The 24,216-nt window shown below is 38.9% G+C and overlaps 2 protein-coding genes across 2 annotated transcripts; both read right to left on the bottom strand.

Annotated features, from left to right (window-relative positions):
• Positions 1–1,244: 1,244 nt before the first annotated feature.
• Positions 1,245–6,258, bottom strand: med31 (mediator complex subunit 31). The gene is made up of 4 exons (XM_046867117.1): positions 6,098–6,258; positions 5,859–5,933; positions 2,591–2,687; positions 1,245–2,002 (listed from the first exon to the last, which is right to left on the bottom strand). The coding sequence occupies exons 1-4, from the start codon at positions 6,105–6,107 to the stop codon at positions 1,777–1,779; spliced, it is 408 nt and encodes a 135-aa protein (XP_046723073.1). The 5' UTR covers positions 6,108–6,258; the 3' UTR covers positions 1,245–1,776.
• Positions 6,259–8,377: 2,119 nt separating this feature from the next.
• On the bottom strand, positions 8,378–23,485 carry slc13a5a (solute carrier family 13 member 5a). The gene is made up of 12 exons (XM_046868441.1): positions 23,222–23,485; positions 21,568–21,696; positions 21,307–21,443; positions 20,008–20,198; positions 19,720–19,900; positions 19,514–19,636; positions 19,164–19,376; positions 17,558–17,664; positions 16,808–16,929; positions 13,810–13,971; positions 9,668–9,805; positions 8,378–9,570 (listed from the first exon to the last, which is right to left on the bottom strand). Exons 1-12 carry the CDS (start codon positions 23,324–23,326, stop codon positions 9,445–9,447), a joined length of 1,734 nt encoding a protein of 577 aa, XP_046724397.1. The 5' UTR covers positions 23,327–23,485; the 3' UTR covers positions 8,378–9,444.
• Positions 23,486–24,216: the final 731 nt, after the last annotated feature.

Genomic DNA, 24,216 nt, shown 5'->3' with positions numbered 1-24,216 from the left:
TTGTAATGCATTACTAGGTGGATGTCCTGCATCATTAATAAACAAGCTACAGTTTGTCCAGAATGCAGCAGCCAGAATTCTGTTATGTGATGACATAACCCCAGTCTAACCTGTTAAGTTTCAAATCGACTACATACTAGTGCTTCTCACCTACAAGACACTAAATGGTTTAGCTCCCAATTATCTTTCTAGTCTTCTATCACGCTACAATCCGTCACGCTCCCTGAGATCTCAAAACTCTGGACTTCTAGTAGTTCCTAGATTAGCAAAGTCCAATAAAGGCGGTAGAGCATTTTCCCATTTAGCTCCTAAACTCTGGAATAGTCTTCCTGACAGTGTTCAGGGCTCAGACACACTCTCCCAGTTTAAGAACAGATTAAAAACGTATCTTTTAAACAAGTTCTACACATAACAAACATCACATCATAACCTTGTGCTCCAATACATTTGATCACATGCACATTATTAACTTGTGCTGTTAATATCATGAACAGCAGCTACGCTAATTCCTCTCCACTGCTTCTTTTTCTTTTTTGTGGACCTTTAAAGAAATAGATGGCGACCCCACAAACATCCCGAACCATCTGGAGACGTACCAGTGCCAATTGGATCCCACTTCATGTGGAGTTTGGAGCTCTTTGAGTGTTTGAAGGCTCTGGCATGGAGAAGCAGGTGTTGGATCTGTGATGATCGCAAATGTTGAGCTATTTTATGAGTTACTCAGTAGCTCCGAGTAGCTCAGTAGCTCAGAGTTTTATAGTTTTTTTGAGTCTGGTTCCTCTCAAGGTCTCAAGGTTTCTTCCTCATAACATCTAATGGAGTTTTTCCTTGCCACAGTCACCACTGCTGCTCATCAGGGTTAAACACACACCATTCACTTTAACTGTTAATTTCTGTAAAGCTGCTTTGAGACAATGTCTGTTGTGAAAAGTGCAATAGAAATAAACTTGACTTTTCAGGATTGGAGTTAAAATCCCTCTGGCATCATGTCATTCCATTCTTTTAAGCACTGACTACCTTGGCATCATTTTTGCATGCTGTACTGAAATTCGTTATAACCGAAAAGTTGCTGCGTGACTTGCTCCGGCACAGTCAGTAAGAACTTAATCCTGGTCAGGGTCCTGATGAATCCTCAGCATGTTTATTACAGGGTTGTAAAGTCAAATTACATCAACTTCTTTTCAGCTTATAATTGATTTCCTTATTGAAATTACCATAAAAAGGACCCAAGATTGAAACAAAAATGTCGTACGAAAGTCTTTATTTTGTGTAACGAATAATAGAAAGTTGACGCCTGAAAATAAAGGCACATGGTATTAAGCAGTTGCAGTGCAGATACAATGCAGGGTGTATTTTCATTTGCTTTTCCATGCTTTCGTGCTTGTTAACAGATCATCAAGCATCAGTCATTTAAGAGACAACATCTGTAAAAGTAAAAAAAAAAAAAAAAAAAAGGCAAGAAAAGAAAATTCACCAGGACTGGCTTATATATTTAATACGTTTACCAGAATTGCTGACGTTTGCAGATATGCATGAACACCCTGAACACTGGAAAATGTTTCTTTAATCTAAACTAAAGGTTTAATGCATAATCTTTTAACTTTTCATTGTCATGGTGCCAAATTCAGGTTGTATTACACTCTGATATTCTTTAATCACAAACCTGTTGTCGCTGTAGACCAGTGACTCGGTGTCTCGGTGTCATCGCACAGGAAAAGAAATACAATACATACAATTATACAATATTTACACTAGCTGATGAAGATCCGTCTGGGTTCATTTTGAGGCGGCGTTGCCATGCGAGGCGGTCGGAGGCTGCTGCTGGTGCTGCTGCTGTTGCTGCTCGGCGAGAGCCTGCTGAAGACGCGTACGCTTGCGGGAGTAGTGCTGCCAGTGCAGGATCTGCTGCTCGTCGATGAACTTGGCACACTGGGCATTCACCAGCTCCTTGCGGAAATGCTCGTACTGCAGCAGCTCCAACATGTGCAGGCAATGAGGATATCTGTTCAGGGTTAGATCCAGCACACTGAGATCTCTTTCACACTGATTTGCACTTTTGACTGTAAACGGATTTAAGTTTAGTGGTTAGTATGTAGGGTTGCAAAAGGGGGAGTTTTTCCAAGACTGGAAACTTTCCACGGGAGTTAACAGGAATTAATAGGAATTTATAAAAAATTTACCTAAAACAGGGAACTTAAATGTAGTTGGAAAAAAAAAGTGCAGGATCATCTTCATTAAAACGACCAGATAGAATGCAATTATGGTTGAATTTCCACCTGCACATTCAGCACACCTACTGTGGGGCCACTTAGGCCACGCCCCCTACATGCACTGTGCATTCCTCCATCACATAACACACATCATCTCTCGAATCCTGCTTATGACCAAACAAAATTTGTATATTTATGTTTGCATATGGTACAGTTTATATAAATTTCCCGAAATGTTTTATAAATTCCCATAAGTTCCTGGTAAGTTTCCAACTTGGAATATTTAAAAAAAATACCCCAAATGAAGTTCTCAGGGAAAGTTTCTGGGAATTTACCGGAATTCTTCCGCCCCTTTGCAACCCTATTAATATGAGACTTACTTCAGGAATTTGGCGTATTCCGGTTCTTTCCAGTAAAGCAAATACTTCAGGTAATTCACAAAAGGTTTTTCGCGCAAGAAGCCCCTCTGAGCCAGAACTGCAAGGAGAAGAAAGTCAGTCTTTTTATTCAATGGTAAAAGATCTGGTAGTTATTTTAGACAGCAGCTTGTCTTTCAAAAGTCATATCAACCATGTTACACCTTCCACCTTAGAAATATTGCTAAGCTAAGAATCATGTTATCTATATCTGATGCAGAGAAGCTCGTCCATGCGTTCATGACCTCCAGACTGGACTATTGTAATGCATTACTAGGTGGATGTCCTGCATCATTAATAAACAAGCTACAGTAAGTCCAGAATGCACCAGCCAGAGTTCTCACAAGGTCAAGAAAATATCACCATATAACCCCAATCTTATCATCCCTAAACTGGCTACCTGTTAATTTCAAATTAACTACAAACTACTGCTACTCACTTACAAAACACTAAATGGTTTATCTCCATGTATCTCTCCAGTCTTCTATCACGCTACAATCTGCCACGCTCCCTGAGATCTCAAAACTCCGGACTTTTAGTAGTTCCTAGAAAAGCAAAGTCCACTAAAGGTGGTAGAACATTCTCACATTTAGCTCCTAAACTTTGGAATAGTCTTTCTGACAGTGTTCAGGGCTCAGACACACTCACCCAGTTTAAGAGCAGATTAAAGACGTATCATGTCTGTTGTGAAAAGCGCTATAGAAATAAACTTGACATCATTCTGCACTTCAGATTCTCTTCGTATGTTTTGTCCAAATGCTTTTTAGGATCTGAAGTGTCCCACGCACAACATTACACGTGAAGCAGAAACATAATGGTTACGGCTTGGGATTACTGATCAGAAGGTTGGGGGTTCGAACCCCAGCACCACAAACTCTTTCACTGTTGGGCTCTTGAGCATGGCCCATAACCCTCTCTCTGGGGGTGCTGTATCCTGCACACTGACAACAAACTGGGAGAACGAACTGGTTGATTTTTTGCAACAGTAAAAAGATTCTGCAAAAACTCTCCACGACTGAATCAAACTGGTTGTTATAGCCTAGACTCAGATCCATGATACTAACTGTCATGCACCTCTTGGCTGTGAGAAAAGTTAAATGCTTGTGTGTAATTAAAAATAGGAGTAGTCATTTGATATGTCCTGGCCTGACTTCCCATCTATTAAAAGGCTCAGTATATGTCAGCAGAAATCAACATTTTTCCCAACCTTCTTTTTTGTATAGCCCCAGATTCCTGTTCCTGGCTGACAGGAATGACACCCTACATGGTGTTTTGTGTCTGTGCTCCAGCTGCCTCGAGGTCTGCAGTGTGATGCATTTTGTAATGTTCACTGTGGTACTAACTAGTGGTTATCAAAACCAGTTGGTCCAAACAACCAGACTGTACCGGGGCCATGGTTTATTGGTTATTGGGTACCAGAAAGAATAAAAACTTTTATGTTTATTTCATTTCCATTCTATTGACTGACACAATCTGCATTATGGAAAATTGAGTAACATTTTCATTATATATGTAATAATTAAACTTTCTTTCGGCTTCTCCCATTAGGGGTCGCCCGCATGTCCGCATGTTTGAGTTGGCACATGTTTTTACGCTGGATGCCCTTCCTAACGCAACCCTTACCATTTATCCGGGCGTGTTATATGTTTACGCCAGTTAACTTGCTGCGTTTCTCCGTTTCCGTCAAAAGCTCTTTTTCAATGTTTGATGCTTATATCTTCCCAACTAAATAAAAAGTCTGTGTAATTTTTAAAGCGGGGGTGTCAACTTGCCATCTGCAATCATCTTTAAAAACAATACAAATGTTTATTTACACAATTTACACCATACATACTCAAACGCTTTTTTTTTGGTTGTTTCTTTGTTTTGTTTTTTTTACAGAAAGAAACGACCCGGCATGAGTGAATTTGTTCAAAAAAGAAGCCCCTCAAGCCCTCAGCAAAAAAAGCCATAATAAAGCCATAATAAATAATAAAGAAAATGTAAAAAAAAAGAAAATCAAATTTATTTAAGTACACTTTTATACACAAATACCTTGAATTAGTGTATCCAGGTAGTAATAATAAGCAAAACAGCTTATTTAATTCTTTTTTTTATCCGTTTAATCCCAGTGGTGGTGGTGGTGGTGATAATTGTTAGTTTAGGGGATAGTTTGAGGAACACTGCTCTACAATATACATGATTTAGAGTTTTATAATTCGGAACAATATAATAAAATGGTATTTAAAACTAGCAGCGACAATGATGATGATTTGAGCAACCTTAGTCTAAACCTTTAGGCAGCTTGTAAACCAGACTGTGTGACTACCATACAAACTGCATTACCTTTTCATTTGTCACACTCTAGATACTATTGTGCGATAAGTTCTCCAGGCTGGGCTGATCATGAGTATTCTTATCCTTTTTCATAAAAGGATATCACCATTTTTTTTAAAGATTGGACAAAACCTGCATAACTGTATGCAATGCCAGGCTGCCACATGATAATGCACACGCAGGGTGCAGTGTTCCTAATAAAGTGGCATGTAAGTATATACATGTAGAAGTCGTAAATGCATGCACAACTGCTTGTGCATTTTACTGTTCACTCTACGTCTCTTTACAACAAGTTTCCTGGCGGAGCTGTTTTTTATTTTGTATATTGTGTTTTGTGTATTTGTCTTGCATTGTCTTTGCACTGTTTGCACCAGGTTGCACATATGCACTTTATGTGGCGAGGACACTTACAAATCCTGAGCCCTGTGTTTTCTGTTCTCTGTGATTGTTGTTGTATGCAGCACCAGGGTTCAGGAGGAACGTTGTTTCATTTCACTGCGTAATGCGTCAGCTATATATGGTTGAAATGACAATAAAAGCTTTCTGACTTGACATGAAATGCACATGAAAATGCACATGCAAAGGGTTTTCCTAATAAAGGTGCAGGTAAATATATATATATATATATATATATATTAGTAGAAGCCACAAATGCATACAATAACACTTGTGTCTATGACAAGCCGGAAATTCCTATACGAGTTTTATATACAAATAGGATTGAATAAATAGTAAATATATACACACAGGCTGGTTTACAAGCTGTCCAAATGTTCATACTACGGTTCTTCACACACATCATCATCATCATCATCATCATCGCTGCTAGTATTAAAGACTATTTATGATATTGTTTAGAAATATAAAATTGATAGTCAAGATCATGTAGATCGTGAAAATACAAAGATGCACTTACAGTTCAGATAATTGGGGTTCGCCAGACACTGAACAAACTCCAGTTCCGACTGGAAACGAGTTCTCGCCTGCTCCTCTGTATGAACAAACACGAATCAAGAGAAGTTATATTATTAAAAATTATATTAACAATGAGTCATTTTCTAGCGTTCCCACTTCAAACAGAAAGATGTTAGCTTAGCTAGTTAGCTAGACCCTCTCGGGAACACAACAGACAACTTTCCTATTTCCTGTACGAACCTGTTTCCATGACGCCCGCTATCAAACACAACTAGAAATAAAGAATGTCACTAAAACTGAGTTTTTTATTTTGCTCATTTATTCTCCTAGCATTACAGTATTGTCTCGACCAGCGCCATATTTGTCGCCAAGCTGTTTTCACTGACGTACATCACAAAACCGTAAAGCGTTTTTTTTCTTTGGTTTTACGACAGTTTGCTGATAGAGGGCAATAGAAGACAATTCAACCACGCAGCTTAACAGTTTCTCGTTGCTTGAACGCTGCAAAAGTATAGATCCACACCCATTTACCTCCACGTGTAGCTGTAGAGCATTTCATTCCAGATTAATTCCCTCTTTACTGTTACAAATAGCTCCATTCTCCATTCTAAATGGAAGGTTTTCTACTAGATCTTTGAGTGTGAAGAGCATTCATGAGATCAGACCATGATGTCTGAGGGGTGCATTTGGTGTTCCTGTTCATTCCAAAAGTGTTCAGTGGGGTTGAGATCAGGGCTCTGTGAAAAATTCTTCAGCTCTTCCCTAACAAACTTGCCAAATCATTATGTTCACTGGCCTGGGTTTGTGCACAAGGGTACTGTGATGCTGGAAAGGTTTGGGGCCTCTTAGTTCCAGTTAAGGAAATTGTAATGCTACAGAATCCAAAGACAATGGTGTAATGACTCCTTTGTGGTGACTTTGGCCTACTGTGTGGCCTACTTTGGGAACATACCTTCGACCATATAGTGTAGATTATAATTAAACACATACTTTAAAGAACATCATGTATGATTCTTAGAGGCTTTAACATGCAATCTCATTTAGATGAACATGCTGATTTTAAGCTTTGCCATAGTTGTGTTGCAGACATTAACAATCCATAGTGAACAGTAAAGATGGTAAGATTCACTAATTCGCATTGGTGCGTCGGCATAAAAGTTAATGATGTGATACATCGATTTATCGAAGTGGCATTCGTATCACGAGGCATCATTTTTAACATATTTGCATTGGTAAAAAAACGATTTATTTATAAAATGATATATGTAATATAATATATTAAATTATATTGAATTATATATTATTATTTAGAAAGTAACCAATAATTTGTGACCAATATTTGATATTGAAATTCATTTCTTGCGGCTTAAACTTTTCTCAAGCAGCTTCTCTCAGCACCACCGTGACGTATCACAACACTACGTAGACCGAGGCGTGTCCTAAGAGTCACATAGAATACAGATAAACATGGCAGAGGTAGAGCTGCATCTTCCTGGAGACAGGACAGGAAAAGAACGTCTGGTTTTATTTAATCTTTTGTCTTGTTTGTGAAAAGGCCATGCATGTCACTAACAGCTGGAACCAAATTACTTGTGTATGTCAACACACTTGGCCAATAAACCTGATTCTGATTCTAATTCTGATGCATTAGAAGTCAGAAGGCACTTAATTAAATGTATGATTTGCTGTCTGTCTGAACCAAAGAAATAAAAGTGAGCTATCCGTACCATATTGAATTGCATAGCATCATATTATTTCCATTGCATCGTATTGCATTGAATCGCATTGTGTTGATTTAAATTGAAATCAGATCGGGGGAATTATATCACATCGTTAGCTGCTTCATATGCAAAATGCATCAGCCTTAGTTATGGAGATGCACATGCACAGTCATTATTATATTATTATATACTACTGATCTAATTTACACTTTACACTTGACTTTATTTTTGCTCTAAGAACAAGAACACACATAGAAATGTTTCTACTACATTATATTGCATCTGGATTGCACTTATATTCTGCAAAAAATATATTTTTATTTATTATATAAATTATATATTCTTTCATATGATTATATATTTTACATATATATAAAATCAATAAAAAATGTAAACTTCTAAACAATTAATGAGGATGTATGATCATACCGCCCCCTGCTGTGATAAAAATCATTTTCACAGTGTTACTATTGTCCTCTAAATATTGTTTTTTTTTGAGTGATAATAAAACCACAATCAGTGTGTAGCATTGTGTTTTACCTATTTACATATCTATTAGTCATTTGCATGTAATATTCATTTAATAACTCATTTTCATGACAGGTGTATAAGAGGTCTGAAATTGATCACCACTATTTAAAACAACATATATATAAAAAAAAATAAAAATAAAAAAGATATTCAATGCAATACATTTTGTGTTGACATTCTGACCCTGTTATGTGTAAATAAGTAAAAGGTGTAAATGTTGTAGCTTCTTGGTCTTTCCAGATAAATAAGTCAGAGGGGTATAAACTACTAAGAGAATACTAAAGTCTTTTTTATTAAAACAGGATATACAAAATGGCAGTGGAAACACTGTTATACATTTTGTGACTGTACTGGTTCTATGAGTCAATATAAGTGCTTGCATGCACAATAAAACAAGGACACATACATTCATAGCTACATGCAATTACCTTCAGTGTCATAAAAACATTTTTTAGATTTAATACACCTTTACTACAAACAATCAAATACTGTGCCAGTGCAAAAAAAGGAATGTAATATAATAAATCATGTAATAATTAATGCAATTATAATTGTAATTATAACTACTGTTCTGCAACATTATTAATGCCCTTAAATTTGTAATTTAGATTCCTTAATTTCTTTTCCTTCGAGAAGTAAAATGTTGCTTCCTGGTTTCTCTCGAGGTATATTCTCACACTGACCCTGAGACTCGCCTCCTTATTAGAGATCTATTTTAAGGTATAAATTAATTCATTAAAATATATAAATTGATCTTGAATCAAACTGTCCACCATCAAAAGTATTATAGGAATAAAAATGGAATTGAATAAAATTCCATTAAATCCACCAACATTCTATTAAAGACTATGGAGTCTATTAAAAGCTTTCTATTTATAATGTCTAGAAATAAGATAAAGAATCACATGTTGGTTTTGTTGTAACCTTATAAAACAGAAATACTCGATAAATGTGACTCGATCACTTGCTAAGGTGTGATTCTGAGCAGCGCTTATATTGAACACCCTTTACATGTATACAGATAAATAAAATACTTTTTTAGAAGTTTTTTATGAAACAAATGATTATAGACATAGACGTCTTTGTTAGGATTTATAAAATAAACAAACTCTACATTTATTTCTGCTTCTGCTGTACACCAATTCGTATATTACAGGAGTTTTGACAAACCACATGTGACATTGTGTCACAGTATAAGTGCCTGAGGAATCTGGAAGGATCCGGTCATTGCTGTGATATTGGTGTCACCCTCAACTTCTCAGTACAATGTATGGATTCAATGGCTGAAGGTGATACATGTGATATATTTCGCCTGTTTGATTGGAGTCAATTCAATCAAACTGCCGTGGTGTTCGCCCAACTGGGGAATGAGTCTAAACTGAACATGACTCTGCCCCAGCTGTTGATCGCCAGGGTAATGGACAGGATCCCAATGATGTTCATGACAATCCCTGTTCTGGCCTGAAGAGCAAACATTGTGTTATAAACATGCAATGACTGCATTCATATTCATAGAATGATTGTATTCAAGGGAAAATTATTGGAAAATGAAACTCACCATGTCTGACACTTTGAGATAACCGTAAGAGAAAACAATGGCGTTCGGAGGAGTTGCCACTGGAAGCATGAAGGCGAACGAAGCGCTGAGAGTGCAGGGGATCATGACATACAGCGGGTTTATGCCTATGGACTGGGACTGGCAAAGAAACACAAGAATCAGTTAGTACAAGGTACCATGTCGAAAACATACTGTATGGATGTAACAAATATAGCGTACATATTTTTTTTTATTTGGTAAAAAATGTTCAATTCACCTCACCAATGCTATAGGTTACATTTTAGTGAAAGTTTCCTCATTAATTGAGAAGCTTTATGATTTTTGACAACATATTTTGTGTGGTTTTAGATGTTTCCAGTACAACAACCCTATTTCCTGTGTGTAAAGCACATACAGATGAGCTAATGTTACTACCAGGGTTGCCAGGTATTGCTAAAATTTTCAGCCCACGTACATTTCAAAATACACAAACAAATTTAACTACCAACACATTTTACTAAGATAACTTTTCTTCATTTTTCTTAGCTGATGTATGTAAAACAAGGCCACGGTGGTGTGCACACATTTCTGATGTACATTAACCATTTTCATAATCTTCTGTCCTTCCTTCTTCCACAGAGCTTTTGAAACAAGTCTAATTTGGTGTAAAAAAGGCCACACTGAAATACAAACTTGCATTCAGAACAGAATTAGTACAAAGGACAAAACACAAAAGTGCCAGGAATGAAAGAGAAGCTGGCTGCCGAAACCTCCATGTGACATAGAGTGAGAAACTCAAAACGGAGCCGAGTTTGAGTCCACTTGTTGGCTTGTGTTAAACTTCGATTAGCTTCAATGCGCTGTCTCTCGCTGATAATGGCATTTTCATAGCTCTGCCTTGTGAACTATACAAGCTCTAGCCTCACTCAAATCTCCCTATTCAGAAGCTCCCCTCACAGTGGTCTACATTCATCAAGACATAGCAGTGTGTGCCAGAAGCTTTACAATGGCAGGGAGGAAAGATGAAGGACCCTGGGAGGGGGGAGGAGGCTCAGAGAGGCAAAGCTGAGCAGGTTCTTTTTCTGACTCACGGCTAACTTTGAATCTGGATTCACGCAGACCTTTTTGCAGTGTTGCTGTCAGAATGGAAATGCATGATATACCTGTTTCATTCTTACTACATTCACTAGGAAATATCAAACATGGAGAAGAAGAGACCCAGCAGCAATCATGACAACTGATTTACTGAATTACTGAATTGCTAAAGTAAACACCATGCACAAGGATCTTGAAAGCAAACTAAAGGATTTGAGTCTGAATCTTATACTATATATTATACTGAATTTTCTACACTGCATTGAGAAAAGTATTGGGACACCTGAATTTCCAACCATATGTGGTTCTTCACCAAACTGGTTTTGTTTTTTGGGACACACAATTGTATAGGATCTTAGGATATGGTAGCGTGGCATTTCCCCTTCATTTGAACTATGGACTACTTCGGTCTGAGTGTAAGATCTTAAGTGAGCTCTGACCTCAACCCTACTGAACACCTTTGAACACCCAGAGGAGTGAAGATCATTATAACAGCAAAAAGGGATTACATGTGGAATGGGATGCTCAAAAAGCACATACAAATCTTGATTAGGTTTCCGCAAACTTTTGTCCATATACTGCTAGTCAGAACAGAAGATACGAGCTGTTACGTGGTTACACATCCCTCATGTTCTAGTGAAATTAGACAAACTAGCCAAGGAATGGGAGCAAGTTAGTGTTATCACAGCCTAGCTAGCTAAATGGTTACTTTTGCCATCGTTTGATAAGCATCACTACAGAAAATCAGCAATCTGAGAAAATCTTAAACAATAAAACCTTTTCATTTGTTTGGCTGCTTTAAAAATGTTTAGTATATTCTCTGAATCAATTTACTATTCAAAACTGGTTTTAACCAGCAAAACGTTTTTAAACCTGTTTTAAAAAAGAATCGTTTTTACAGGCAAATGTTACTCATAGCAAATTCTAACTATAAACAAAAATGCTTTCACAGCAAAAAAATAAGAGAATTTTATCAGCTCAAATATACAGAGCCTTTGAGCCATCTTAGGCTTTTGAAACATGCATGTTCTTTTTGTTTCTTTGCAACAAACCCACAAAAATTGGACACTAAATGGGTGGAAGAAAAAGTTCTGGCGAGTCCAAAGGTGACATTTTTGTCTATAACAAAACAACTTGTGCAAGATGGAGAACAGGATGGAAGATGTGATCAGACTGCCTCACCCCCACAGTTACACATGGAGGTGGAAGCTTAAATGGTTTGGGGCTGTTTTGGAGCAACCCAGTCACCGCACCTAAATCCTATTGAATTGAAAATGTGAAATTCTAAAGAACTTTCCAAATAGTGATTTAGGGATTTACAAGAGGCATGGCATAGTTTTTCAGCTGAATGTTGGAAAAACAAACTGTCTGGATGTCAAGATTGTGTAAAGCTGTTAGTCATGCTAAAGGAGGATTTTTCAATAAAAATTAAATAGAACATTTATATATTTGTTTGGTCAAAGGAAACTATTTCTTGTTGCATAGAAACGAAAGAAAACTCATCTCGGTCTCTCTGTGACTCGGTGTTTCCACCCTTTTGACAGGGACTGTACAAAAATGCTGATTATGCTTATGCTCAAATGATCCGTTCAAATAATTAATCCCTGAATGAAAGCTGTCATGTTTGGTTTCGGTTATATATGCATGTACGAGTGAAAGAAAGGATTTGTACCAGAGAAAACATGTTGGAAACATGTTCTCCAGTTTTCTACTTTGATCTGTATTTTTTTAATGGTTAATAAAGATTATATATATATTATATATATATTTTATTATTATAATTATTTTTTTAAATTCGGCAAGTCAAAGTGCATTTGATGACATTATACTGTGTGCCACTTGCGTCACTGTTTCCTAACCTATGGGCCTAAACATCCGGGAAAACATTTGCAGATAAACATTACATGCTGACCGTCAATTAAAGATAAGGATGGACTTTCCCTGTTTGCTTCAGTACCTACTGAATCTGTTGTTCAAAATGTGTTCTTTTTTTATGAAAGGTTCAGTAAAAATGACAGAATTGATAGTACTGCTGTTATTGAAAGTCTATTAACTGTTAAATCTGTCATAAATATCTATTTGTGTCTTTGTAATAATTTACACTATATGGACAAAAGTTTGTGGACACCTGACCATAAGATTGCCATGTGCTTTTTGAGCATCGAGTTCCACATTTATTTCCTATTTTCTCTTATAATAACCTAAATAAAATGTTCACAAGGGCTTTAGCAAAGGTCAATTAATATGTTGGATGAGGTGAGAAGGTCTGGGGGTGGAATCAGCGTTCCAATTAATCATGTTCAATATGGATGAGGTCAGGCAAATTTAAAGACAATCCAAAGACATCCAATAAAACTATGTGTCTCAAATTTGTGGTTACAGTTTAGCTGGAACGTAAGGCTGGAAAAGTCAGGTGTCCCAATACTTTTGTCTATATAATTTAAGTACACTCAGAAAAAAGCCAACAACAGGGATTATTGTGGAGTCGTGTATGTTCAAAACTGATCCATACTCTCTTTCGCTGTTGAAAAGATGTGTTGCCCAGCCGCTTATGAATCCTGGGTCGCGTGAGAACCACAGAACCACCAGCAGGAAGAAGAGCATCATAACGCTTATTTCACACATGGAGGTGGAAGCTTAAATGGTAAATCCTATTGAATTGAAAATGTGAAATTCTAAAGAACTTTCCAAATTGTGATTTAGGGTTTTACAAGAAGCATGGCATAGTTTTTCAGCTGAATGTTTGGAAAAACAAACTGTCTGGATGTCAAGATTGTGTAAAGCTGTTAGTCATGCTAAAGGAGGATATTTCAATAAAAATTTTATTGAACATCTTATCATTTATATATTTGTTTGGTCAAAGGAAACTATTTCTTGTTGCAAAGAAACGAAAGAAAACTCATCTCGGTCTCTCTGTGACTCTTTTCACGCTTTTGACAGGGACTGTACAAAAATGCTGATGATGATTATGCTCAAATGATCCGTTCAAATAATTAATCCTTTAATGAAAGCTGTCATGTTTGGTTTCGTTTATATATGCATGTACGAGTGAAAGAAAGGATCTGTACCAGAGAGGCCAGGATGGGAAGAAACAGGGTGGCAGTGGCGACGTTGCTGGTGCATTCTGTGAAGGTTGCTATCATGAGGCACACGATAATAGAAATGGCCCAAGGAGGGATGGTCTGCAGTGGAGCCATCTGTTCCCCAAGCCATGTAGATAAGCCTGAGTCCTTTAGGTGTGGAGAAATTCAGACAAGAGTAAAAACAGATGCACAAACTGTGGACTAGACGTAACTATTGACTCTTCATACATAATGTAATACACACACAACTAAAATTTCTGCTACTGGTATAGTCCATATGCACTACACATAATCAGCAGAATCAGAATTAACAGCATAATTGACTGTTTTTTTTTTTGTTCATACCAAACCAAGGCATAGCTGCAGGCATTGCTGTTAATGTGCCATTCTATCCATTCAATGCATGTCCAATTTGACATTATATCTCTAAGCAGCTTTCTCTGTCTTGGTTAGGTTCTTGTGATGATCAAATACTTTTACACCTACACCTGTTTATTTCATCATTACAACAGATACTGTACACTCTGCAGGAAAGCCTTATCATACAGCTTTTAGGTGTGCTCTCTATCTATCTGTCTGACCTGACATCAGTTCTCCGACATACCCGAATTACATATGGACACATCCTAATGTTATTTTGATGGTGGTGTCAAAAAGACTAGAGACAAATGGTCCTAACCGGTGCAATTCTGACCATGTAGATAGATAGATAGATAGATAGATAAACTTTAATGATCCCGAAGGAAATTCCAAGTGGCCAGCCGCCCACACATAAAAACACAATCATTCCTAAACCAAAATAAAACACAATAAATAGATAAAAAGATAAAAAGATAAAAAGGAACAAGCAAATATAAACAATCACCCAAAATCAAAATCAAGCCAAGTTTCCCAGAATTCCAGCCTAATCAAAAGATAAAGTAAAAGCTCTCAACACAGAGTGTTGTGCAGTCTGATGGCTCGTGGGACAAAAGACTTCCTAAGTCTGTCTGTGGTGCAGCGTTGGGATAAAAGTCTGCTGCTGAAGCTGCTCTTCCTCTTACTGAAGGCCTCATGCATAGGGTGTGTCACATTGTCCATGATTGCCTGAAGTCTCGACAATGTCCGTTGTTCTGCCACCTCCTCCACTGAGGCCAGCTTCAGTCCCACAACAGAGCTAGCCCTCCTGATGATCTTATTTAGTCGGGTCAGGTTTTTCTTGCTTGTGCCGCACCAGCACACCACAGCGTACAGCAGAGCACTTTCGATGACTGATTGATAAAACATACTAAGAAGCTTGGTGGAAATATTAAAAGATGCCAGCCTTCGCAGGAAGTACATCCTGGTTTGACATTTTTTGCTGAGCAGGGTGGTGTTCTCGTTCCAGTCCAGTTTCTTGTCCAACACCACTCCCAGATATTTATAAGACGTGACCGTCTCCACCAGGTCACCGTCAATGCATATTGGCTGGGAGAGGGGGGGTTGTCTTCTGAAGTCCAGAATCAGTTCTTTCGTTTTTCTAATATTTAGCAGTAGCTGGTTCTGCTTGGACCAAAGAACAAAATCCTGCACCAGCTGCCTGTACTCCACCTCCTTGTCTTCCTTAATGCAGGCCACAATGACGGTATCATCTGAGAATTTCTGTATGTGGCAAGCCTCTGTGTTGTGTTGGAAGTCGGTCGTGTACAGAGCAAACAACATCCTGACAAACTGGGGTCTGTCCTTCAGATAGTCCATGATCCAGGATATTAAGTATGGCTCGACTGCCATACTCCTGAGTTTTTCCTGCAGAATTGGGGGTTGGATTGTGTCAAATGCGCTGGAGAAATCAAAAAACAACATTCTCACTGCACATTCCCCTTCATCAAGGTAAGACAAAGTGCGGTGGAGAAGATGCAGGACAGCATCCTCCACTCCCACCCTCTCCCTATACGCAAACTGCAGTGGATCCTGGGCATGTTGCACCTGGGGCTTCAGCAACTGCAGCACTAACCTCTCCAAAGTTTTCATTATGTGAGAGGTCAGTGCAATTGGTCTGTAATCTTTGTTGTCCCTAGGCTGCTTGGCCTTGGGCAAAGGAATGATGCATGAGGTCTTCCAGAGTGTTGGTATTATACCAAGGCGCAGGCTCAGGTTAAAGAGGTGCTGGAGAGGACCTCCTAGCTCATCTGCACATGTCTTCAGGAGCCTGGGGCACAACCCATCTGGGCCTGCTGCTTTCCTGGTCTTCAGTTTCTTCAGCTCTCTCCTTACCTGATGTTCAGTAAGAGAGGTGTAATGAGGGAGAGCTGATTCCACCAGTGCAGGTTCATTTGTAGAATAAGGAGGAAATAGAGGGTGCGTTACAACGTCTGCGATTTAGATGTGGGTTACAACGTCTGCGATTTTATCATGGACAGCAAGTTAGAACGAATAGCAAAGGTGAAATTCAGCGTGAAACTGGACAAATATGCCACAGAGACGTTTGACATACGGTTAATCGTTCGACGTGTTTTGAGTGGCGTTCGTGCTTTAAGAGCGGAGGAACATTACTGGAAAACGGTGAGAGATCAGTAGACCTTCGACGAGCTCAAACCCTGAAAATGTCACTACTGTTCGGCAACTCGTGCATGATGATCGTTGGAGAACAATCCACGTGATCACTTCCGCACCCACCCTACTCGCCAGATTTGGCTCCTGTGGACTTCGCCCCTTTTCCTGAAAATTAAGATCCAGCTCGCTGTTTTGATACCATTGCGGAGAGATCCAGGGCGAATTGCAGAAGGTGCTTGGCACACTTCGTAAAGAAGACCTCTAGAACATATTTTTGCAGGAATGCTGGGAGCGCTGTATTACTGTGCGAGAGGAATATTGTGACGGTGATACTGTAAGATTGTAAACAGAGATAGTCTAGAATCTTTTTGATACGACCTCGTATGTATGTTTTTATCTAGAGCTTCAAATGTAGAAATGTAAAGGCTCAGCACACATTTAATTCCCAGTGCAATAGTCTGTATTTCTTTACCTCGCTGCCCTTAGCCAGGGCAAAACCTCCTCCGAGCAGCAGTATTATGCTCCATGGCATCTTCTTCTGAACTACCTGCCAGGTCAGCAAAGCCGTCTGAGGTTCACTGGGGGACTGGGGCACTGCAACAGAACACAGACAAGAATCAGTTTCCTGTATTTTGGAGTAGAGATTCCAGATCATTTCCTTAAGTAGCCTGTGGTTTACAGGTTCAAGAACTTGGGTCTAATGAACCTAGATTGGATTGAATATCAACTAAATTGGAGCTGGTATGTTGCTTCTAATGATTTGCTGTTGCTACTCTGCTATTTTCATCCAAAAAGTTTAGACAGGCTTGTGTTTCTTCTAGCATGGCATTTACTTTTAATTATTGTATTTAAATGACAACACTAACCACATCTATTTTAATTGCATGTTGTTCATGTTCTCAGTGGGTATAATACGACCTATTGTGGTAAAAAAATGGATTGCTTTCACAGCAAACTGCCAATAAATACTACCTATTATTTGATAATATATGATATAATCACTCAATCATAAAAGACCAATCTGCAAGTTAGTTTCTGTTATTACTAGCATCCAATTCAGGATACACTCCCTTCTATCAACCATTGTTTTAAATATAGACTCCAGATCAACCAGGATAATAGGTAAACTGAGAAATAATCAGATTTATTTTGAAACTTTTGGAACATTGCAGAAAAAAAACCTAAAGAGTCCAACACTCACTCCTGTCACTTTCACCCTTACCTGTGTCAAAGCTCTGTGGCCTACAGAAGAACAGAGATGGGGGTTTGGCAGGAAACACAAAGAGAAGAGCAGCTATAAACACTGCCACTGTGGCGTCTGTCACGTACCTGTTCAGAATAAGATTAGATCATTAGACATTTAGATTAGACATTTAGATGAAGGTGTCAGTTCTTAAGCCAGGGTATATTTTACATGCTATGTATTATTTTTCAATAAAAATAATGTCACTTTTTATTAGAAATTACCTCAGTAATCTAACAAGATTTTAACCAGATTCTATTTTATTGTAAAATACCATAGTGGACCACTTATTAACATAAAAACTATCTTGGAAATGTAAAAAAAGCTACAGACATGTGACCTGAATAATTGATCATTACACCACTATGTACACAAACCCTATTTACAGAGAGAATCCTCTTGGAAACTTCATTCACAAATCCTCACAAGCGACCAACATCATCTGATCACAAGGATACACATCAGGTGCACTAGGCTAAAGGTTCCTTCTTTTTTTTCCCCCCTTTTTTTTCATCATCCAAACTCAGAAGCACGTTTTTTCAGAGGGATAACATGTTTCTCATCTTGCTTTTTTCGCTGGAAACATGTTCCCCTGTTTTCTACTTTGATCTGTATTTTTTTAATCGATAATCAAGATTGTATATATATATTTTATTATTATTTTTTTTTTTTTATTCGGCAAGTCAAAGTGCATTTGATGACACTACACTGAGTGTCACTTGCGTCACTGTTTGCTAACCTATGGGCCTAAACATCCGAGAAAACATTTGCAGATAAACATTACATGCTGACCGTCAATTAAAGATAAGGATGGACTTTCCAGACTTTCCCTGTTTGCTTCAGTACCTACTGAATCTGTTGTTCAAAATGTGTTCTTTTTTTATAAAAGGTTCAGTAAAAATGACAGAATTAATAGTACTGCTGTTATTGAAAGTCTATTAGCTGTTAAATCTGTCATAAATATCTATTTGTGTCTTTGTAATAATTTACACTATATGGACAAAAGTTTGTGGACACCTGACCATAAGATTGCCATGTGCTTTTTGAGCATCGAGTTCCACATTTAGTTCCTATTTTCTCTTATATTAACCTCCACTCTTTTAAAAAATATGTTCACAAGGGCTTTAGCAAAAGTCATTTAATATGTTGGATGAGGTGAGAAGGTCTGGGGGTGGAATCAGCGTTCCAATTAATCATGTTCAATATAGATGAGGTCAGGCAAAGATAAAGACAATCCAAAGACATCCAATAAAACTATGTGTCTCAAATGGTGGTAGCTCAGTGGTTAAGGCATTGGGCTTTGGATCAGAAGATCACAGGTTCAAATCCCACCACCACCAAGCTGCCACTGCTGGGCCCTTGAGCAAAAGCCCTACAACCCTCCCCTGCTCAGTTGTAAGTCGCTCTGGATAAGGGCGTCTGCCAAATGCTGTAAATGTAAATTTGTGGTTACAGTTTAGCTGGAACGTAATGCTGGAAAAGTCAGGTGTCCCAATACTTTTGTCTATATAATTTAAGTACATTTAGAAAAAACCCAACAACAGGGATTATTGTGGAGTCGTGTATGTTCAAAACTAATCCATACTCTTTTTCGCTGTTGAAAAGATGTGTTGCCCAGCCGCTCACGAATCCTGGGTCGCGTGAGAACCACAGAACCACCAGCAGGAAGAAGAGCATCATAACGCTGATTTCCCCGAAGGACATGGGGCCGAGGCTACGATACTCCTCACGAATCACATTATACGCAGCGATCTCTTTTTCAGTCTTGATAGTGCCTAAGCCCCATGCTTTTTTGAGACTAGATCAAGAAAAGGAGATAGAAAGAAAAAAAAGAGTGGATTCATATCAGTATTTTCCCATATTATCAATAAAAAAAACATGCTTATAAAGATAGATGGCACTGAAGTTTATTACGATAAATAATGTAATGCTTACTTAAAGCCGAGAAACACAAGCTGCAACCACAACCAGGCTGCCAAAAGCATAATAATCATGTTAGGAAAGGCGAACCCAAACCAGGAGGCAAAGTTCACAACATCTGGGTTATCTGGGAAGAGCCTGAGAAGAGACACTGAGACTTTAAGATTTTCGTATCACTATGAATCATGGGAATTATTAATCTTAAGTGTTTCAAGACCTACTCGCTTATTTGTCCCGTGAGCACCAAGTTAGGCCCGGTGCCTGTGAGTGTTGCAGTTCCACCAATGCTCGCAGCGTAACACACACACAGCATCATGCCTTTAGACATCCTCAGCATCTCCTTGGTTTCGCTATGTGCTTCAGCTGTGTTCTCTGGAGAAATGCCGAAGCTTTTCACCGGCACTGCATACAACACAATGCAATTAAATGAAAAAGAAGTGACGATTTCATGAAAGGAGTGTAAATAAAGTGGTGAGATTTCGCATTTGCTAAATACCGTAAATACTCACCCAAAACCTCAGCCGGTTTGTCAGGCAGTTTCCCCTCACATTCTGCTGGATCTCCAGCTTCCTCTTCTCCTGCCGTGTTCATAAGCTGCTTCAGCACGGCCTGCACTATGGGCACCATCATTGCCGTCGTGGCTGTGTTACTGATCCACATGGAAAGGAATGCCGTCACACCCATAAAACCTAGCATCAACCTGCAAAACGTGTATTCACATCAATATTACATTATTATTACCTCACTTTATTACATTACATTACCTTATCACCGTGATGATAAAGAAGTGAACGGCAGTAAAGATATCAACACATAAATGTGTTTGTGAGTGCCGAAAAACCTCCTAGAATGTAAAATTTTCCGTGTTCTGTTTTTGCCATAAACAAACATCAAATCATCTTCGTGCAAACCATGTACTTGAGTAAAAGTAGAGATCAGCTCAGTGAAATGTGACTCCAGTAAAAGTGCTGCCTTGAAACTTTCTCTTGAGTAAAAGTACAAAAGTATTCGCCATCAAATGCACTTAAGTATCCACAGTACTATGATTTATGGGGAGGTGGTAGCTTAGTGGTAAAGGCATTGGACTTTAAGGTCATGAGTTCAAACCCCAGTCACACCAAGGTGCCACTCCCGGGTCCCTGAGCAAGGCCCTTAACCCATAGCTGCTTAATTGTATTAATTAGATCAACTTTAATTGTACGAATGAGATAGGGGGCGTCTGCCAAATGACATAAATGTAAACAATTTATTATGCCTATAATATTATGTTACTATTATAATTTAAACTTTACTTAATCATCTCAGTTTATGTAAAAAGACTCTAATGTGACTCTGACCTATTAATCGAATGATATTAATGAGTCAAACACTGATATCCACTAAAATGATCATGAGCCCAAAACCGTTTTTTCAACTACTTCAAAAAAATAAGTCCACAGGTGTTGTGGCGAGTTCGAGTCAGGTGTTTCTTCCATCGTTTATTCCTCTAAAAAATGTTCTGCTTGCTGTTCAACTCAAATTCAAAACAGATCAAGCGCTCAACCCTGATTGGTGGTATGCTGCATGCTTCACTAGTCCACTCAGAAGTTAAAAAAAAAAAGGAACCACTGATTTCGCAAAATGTAGTTGAGTAAAAGTTGAGATATTTGACTCCTAAATGTGGTGAAGTTAAAGTCTCCCCAAATGGAAATACTTGTGAAAAAGCTACTTAAGTACAGTAAAGAATTGCATTTACTTCGTTACTGTCCACCACTGGTGTTCTATAATGACATGTATTAGAGGATTAAGTAAGGATCTAAGTAACTCACAGGGCAGGCCGCACCCCGACTATGAGCAGAACTCGCAGCGCGATGCGTTTGTGCAAATTCCAATGCTCGACAGCGACGGCTACCATCAGGCCACCCAAAAACAGCATGTTCGTATCCTTCAGGTACTGCATACAAACCTAACAAACACACACACACATCACCAGAACTTCAATACAGTACAGTACACATTTGCATGGTTAAGGACATGCACTAAAATCTCTTGCATTGAAAAGAAAATGAAGGTTGTGTGTATAAACGTACATCTTTAGACTCCATGATGCCGAACAGAGGGAAGAGCACGACTGGTAAGAGAGCAGTAACGGCCAAAGGCAGAACCTCGGTACACCAGTAGACTGCCATCAGTCCGATAACATAGGCACAGCTTGCTTTCTGCAGAGTCCAAACATTATAAAGAAAAATAGGTAAAGATAAAGACAGAAAAGATCTCTCTATAAAACATCTCTCTCTCTCTCTCTCTCTCTCTCTCTCTCTCTCATGCTCTCTCGTTACAAAGCTCATGCAGATAGTAACAGACTGTTCAGTTCAGTGTTACATAACAGTCCTATTATTTGTAGCTAAAACTTAAAAAAAAAAAAAAGACTGGTTTACTTTAGGCTTTGTGAGAATATTATAAAAGATCAGCATATTTTTTTAAAGCATATTTTATAAACAATTTTTAGATCAATATCCTGCTGTCATTGTGTAAAAAAAGATCATTCTGGTCTAATCAGTGTCACAGTGGTTCAGGGTCTCAGGACTGCTGGGTGTGATGCAGGAATACACCAGTGGGACACGGGTGCACTCCAGGGCACCATACACTCATACACTCTTGGGCAAAAAATAGGACCACAAAGGAAGCTTTTAAAAGCATTTGTCAGAAAATGAGCAAAAAAGTGAAGCAAATGCAGTCCACAGACTCTCCTGTGACACCGGATGTCATTCTGATGCAAATGAAATGGGAAGGTGGAAGCTTAGTGGTTAAGGCATTGGAGCAAACTGTTACTCCTGGACCCCTGAGCGTGGCCCTTGACCCCATAGCTCCTCAGATAAATGTACCTAACTCTGGATAATGGCATCTTCCGAAAAATACCGGATAAATAAACTTATTCATCAGTTCATCTTTATTTGTTTTCCAAAGGCAATCTGATTGCAGCATACAAGCAGAATAATGTGAGACGAATTAAACACACAGTACAAACACCCAAATTCTTGCTAAGATCTATTCAGCTTCAGTTTGGATGAAAAGAAAAAAACTATTTAAAAAAAATTGTATTCCTGTTAATTTTCTGAAAGTCCCAAATAACAATGCGTAAAGACAACAAAGAGGGTGCAGGGGCATTGTGTGTGTGTGTGTGTGTGTGTGTGTGTGTGTGTGTGTGTGTGTGTGTGTGTGAGGGTGTCCCTTCAGTGAAGCAGTGGAATGCAAGCGTCACGCGAGGTCCTTTCACCCTGCCAAGGCGCACTGGACGTGCACTAATCATTGATCACCAAATCAGATCCAAACCATCTGAACTTCCAGATAATGATTGTAAGTTCCAGGATGGATTTTTGGAGAAACACCTTCACTTCCACTGCACCTGTTGCTTTTTTTCTTCAGAAAAGTAATGTGAGAGCCTGATGAGCAGATTTAATGTTTAAACCAGAAACATTAGGAGGGTCTAAGTACAGTGCTCGAATTGAGTATGTCTTATGGGTGGTCCCCAGCTGTTGTGTAATTCAGATATTTTTTATTGAAATAATCTTGGGGACCCCTCTAAGTCTATTTTTTACTTGTCGTGGGGGGATCCCCCCAAGTCCCCCTTCAATTCGAGCACTTGTCAACTCTGCAACTTTCTTCTAACGTTTGGAAACTTTCACCAGCAGCAAGTGCGCCACACACACACACGCACGCACGCATGGATGCAAGCATACATACCGTAGTTCCGATGACCAGGGGCAGGGGCAGGAGAAGAGACGGGGTACAAAAAAGGATAAGTCCATTTTTCCACCTCCAGATGGATTTTAGAAGCGGCGCGATCATGTTCCTGCTGGTTTCCTCCTCGGTGGTGACACGGGCTTCTGGGCTTCAATACCGCGCGCGCGACTGTTGCGGAGAAGGTGCGTTTGCCAACGAGAGCAGCACGCGCTCGATCCCTTTCTCTCTCACACACACACACACACACACACACACACACACACTCTCTCTTTTTACCTTCAACCTGTCTATCTCTCTCTTTCATGTGTTTTCTCTCTCCTCACCAACACCCCTCCACACACACACACACACACACACACACACACACACCTTCACTCTGTCTATCTTTATAATTCACTCATTTATGTATTTTCACTCTCTCTCGCTCTGCATTTCCACGTCCCTCTCTCTTTATATCTACCCTTGCTCTCTCTCACCTTTGCCCTGTCTATCTCTCTCATCCACTCATCCATGTATCCTTTCTCACCTTCACCCTGTCTATCTCTCATCCACTCATTCATCCCTCCCCAACCCTCAATATCTATCTCTCTCTCTCTCTCTCTCTCTCTCTCTCTCTCTCTCTCTCTCTCTCTCCTCTCTTTCTGTGTCTATCTATCTCCCATTTACTAATTTATGTATTCTCTCTACCTACCTACCCATTCCTCCCTATCTATCTATCTATCTATCTATCTATCTATCTATCTATCTATCTATCTATCTATCTATCTATCTATCTATCTATCTATCTATCTATCTATCTATCTATCTATCTATCTACCTCTTGCTCTTTCTCTCACACACACACACACACACCCTGCACACAAACTCTCTATTTCCCTATCTTATGTTCACAGGGAGCCTTATTGCCTGTGTGTGTGTGTGTGTGTGTGTGTGTGTGTGTGTGTGTGTGTGTGTGTGTGTGTGTGTGCTGTACAGAGTTCCCACAGAAAAGAAAT

Source organism: Silurus meridionalis, chromosome 15, assembly GCF_014805685.1.
Source record: "Silurus meridionalis isolate SWU-2019-XX chromosome 15, ASM1480568v1, whole genome shotgun sequence".
NCBI lineage: Eukaryota > Metazoa > Chordata > Actinopteri > Siluriformes > Siluridae > Silurus > Silurus meridionalis.
This window is presented reverse-complemented; position numbering and strand designations above follow the sequence as displayed.